Consider the following 3486-nt stretch of genomic DNA (forward strand, 5'->3'; position numbering starts at 1 on the left):
GTTGTAAGTCACTTTTTTCATGCCACCATAACTGAACAGTTGCTAAAGGAATGGTCATAAGTTAGGGACTACTTGTCATTTTCTAGAAAGAAAGGTCCTTGAATATTGGATCCTTTCTGTCACTGCACACAGATCTACCAAACTGGCATTCTAAATTCAAGTTCATGGTGTCATTATATTTGAGAGAGAAAAAATAATATGAATATTTGGGCATCTCATTAACTCATTTATTGGTTAAGCAACTGATAAACAGAAACTTAGTACAATTTAAATTTTTCAACTTTCACATTTGATATTTAAATCAACAATTTCAGACTATGATCCAGAGTAATAGTACTTAGGGCTAAAATCCAACTATTTTACCAGTAAAGTTTTGTTATGAAACACTGAGCAAAGTATTATTCTGTACTATTATTATTATATTTACTAGATTAAATGCTACTGTATAGTTAAAATTATATAATTATAGGTGAATTTAATATTAAAACAAATAGTTACCCCTTATGAACGTAGGTAGTAGCATTATCTTGCTCAAGATCAATACATTTATCATACATATCGTCAGCTTTGCCAAACTGCTGTTGGTCTGTTAATGCCTGCATGGAGACACAATAACAACATAGCTCATCCATGAATGAGTGTTTTACAACAGCCTAATAATAAATGAAATATTTTTATTATTAAATTTATATGCCACCCATCTCACTATCTAAAGCAACTCTGGCCATCTTACAATACAATAAAAACACAAATATACATATATTTAAAACATTAACATTAATAGGAATAAGATAAAATTAGGAATTAAGTACCCAAGAGGTATGGAGGTGGGATCTTACTCCACCAATCACCTCCAGCATAAAGTGACCCCACTGGTGTACCAGTCTAATCAGCAAAGCCAGGTTCTGAGGCCCTTCTGGAAGGCCAGGAGCTGGAGGCATATCTCCCTTCCAGTGGCAAGATGTCCTAAAAAGCGGGGAGTATCACAGAAAAGGCTCCTTTCCAAGACCCTGTGAGCTGGAATTCCTTGATTGACAGAGTCAGTAGCACACCCCTTCTGCCAGAATGAATGGGACAGGCCAATCCTATTCCTCAGGAAACAGAACTATACTATGAAGGGCTTTAAAGGTAATAACCAACACCTTGAATTGGACCAAGAAGCAAACCGGCAGCCAGTGCAGCTTGCATAACAGCAGTGTTACATGTGTCACTCTAGGGCCCTCTAGAACTGTCCGCATAGCTGCGTTCTGTAAAGTTGTAGCTTCCAAATACTCTTCAAGGGTAGCCCTATATAGAACGCAGTGGAGTACTCCAAACAAAAGATGATCAGGGTGGGAGGAACTGAGCACAGGACTCATTTTTCAGGAAAGGATGCAGGAAAGACTCTCCTACCCATGACTGCTCTTTGGGCAGGAGTCATTGAGTCTAGGAGAATCTCTAAGTTGTGCATGGGTCTGTCTGGGCAGCGCAACCCCATCCAGAACCAAAGTTGCTAAACTCCCAGATCCCTAAGCTCCTCACACCCGTAGCCACTCAGTGTTGGCGGAGTCCAGCTGAAGTCTGTTGTCCCCCATCCAGATCCCTTCAGCCTCTAGGGATTGCAAAAGGGCAATGATAGTAACACTTGGGTCACTCGGGACAGAGATATAATGTTGAGCATCATCAGCACCCTGATGATACTTCATCCTGTGATGTCGGATGATCTCACCCAGTGGCTTTATGAAGATATTAAAAAAGATCATATAGACTACTAAGTACTAAGCCCATCATAAAGGAGGAGCTGTGGGCTGGACCTGCTACGATTAGGACCAACCTTGGTAAAAGGAGCCAAAATCCCACTCTCATCTACAAATACGTTAAATTCTGTTTCTGACGCATAACCAGGTTTGAAACCCAATTGAAAGGGTTTCAGATAATCCATTTCATCCAGGGCCCCCTGAAACTGCCATGCTAGGTTCTCCTAATATAGTTCTTTAGTAATTAGCACTTGCATATATTTTGCATGATCTCCTACTCTGTTTTGCATGTAACATCTCTTACAAGAATATTTGGTACTGAACTGGTTCATGATAGCACATGAGATTTTTTAATAAGGAACTAAAGGAATTATGTACCTGGGCATACAATGCATAACCTTCAGCACACTTTGGAAATTTCTTAATAACATCCTCAAAACCTTTCATTGCTGCTTGTACTTGAGAAGTATTATTTCCAGTATAGGCTTGACGGTACTGCAAAGAAAAATAATTATTGAGTTAAAAAATAAAGCCTTAGTAGAAAGCCTACAAACTCACTCTCATGTATTTGTAAGTGTAACTTCTAAACTTGCTACAAGTGATGTTATTTTGCCAAGCTGCTTGTGAGATTACCTTACAATAAAGCCTAATAAACTTTCAAATACTCACCAAAGCAAAACATTTCTGTGCCTGTGCCAAAGCAGAATCTGGGCGCAAACGGATACATTCATCAAAATCTTCTACAGCTTCTTCTACACGGTCAAGCAAAATTTTTAGCTGAAAAAGACAAAAAAACTTCAGCATAATTCTATTAAATGAAAGTAAAATCACCACTGCAATACAGTTACCAGTAAAAACATACTGACTCAACCTGTATTACATGACTGAATTCTTCAGAACCCTAGCAGATGTTTATATGTAGCATCTTTTTAATGTCATTAATATTAAACTTGTACCTCTACCAGGATACTGACGAATGTAGGAATTATCACTTCAATATGCATAATTCAGTACACAGTTATAGAAGTTACCATTTAATATTTTCTGTCACGATTTTTCTTCTGGAGTTATTTATACAATGAAACATATTAAAGTGGAAGAATAATCTCTACCTGTCCTCTATGATGATAAACATCCGCATTCTGAGGATCAATATCAGCAGCCATATTAAAGTCTTGAGTAGAGAGTAAAGGCTGTTGCTGCTGCATATACATACTTCCTCGTTTGATGAGGGCATTAGCACGAAGCTGTTGAGAAGAATTAAAGCTATTATGCATTTCTTTTCCTAAATAAGATATTTCAGTTTTATTACAGAAGTATCTCTTTGACAGTTTCTTTTTACATTTGAAAACTTCTTTGCACAGGTAAAATGTTAAGCCTCTTCTTTAGGAGTTTTTCCTCCCTGTCACAAACTGGCTTGCGCACAATGCTGGAGAAACGTATGCCCATTATTTCCCCAAATAATACCATCTCTAATTCATAGAGCTTCTACACCCTCGATTGCTAGTATCCCGCCAATGAAAACTAATAGATACTCATTGGAATTAAAACACATAATAATAATAATAATAATAATAATAATAATAAATTTAATTTATATGCCGCCCTTCTCCCAGCGGGACTCAGGGCGGCGCACAACATATTTAAAACAAAACATAAATACATTCCCCCCCGATAAAACCGAATTAAATCAAATTTTAAAGTTGTGTCTCTGTCAAATTGTTAAAAGATAAACCCCAAATAAAATCCT

General features: G+C 37.3%; 1 protein-coding gene across 1 annotated transcript in view; it reads right to left on the minus strand.

The window, feature by feature from the left end:
* Nucleotides 1–2114: 2114 nt before the first annotated feature.
* The window catches only part of LOC107300926 (mitochondrial import receptor subunit TOM70), a gene marked incomplete at both ends in the record, with an annotated part of 8755 nt that continues 7383 nt past the window's right edge, over nt 2115–3486 (minus strand). The window contains 3 exon segments of the mRNA XM_015830207.1: nt 2115–2231; nt 2406–2513; nt 2849–2983. Of these exon segments, the coding sequence (XP_015685693.1) occupies nt 2115–2231; nt 2406–2513; nt 2849–2983 (360 nt within the window).

The sequence above is a fragment of the Protobothrops mucrosquamatus genome, unplaced genomic scaffold (genome assembly GCF_001527695.2).
Source record: "Protobothrops mucrosquamatus isolate PMUCROS unplaced genomic scaffold, P.Mucros_1.0 scaffold9146, whole genome shotgun sequence".
Lineage (NCBI taxonomy): Eukaryota > Metazoa > Chordata > Lepidosauria > Squamata > Viperidae > Protobothrops > Protobothrops mucrosquamatus.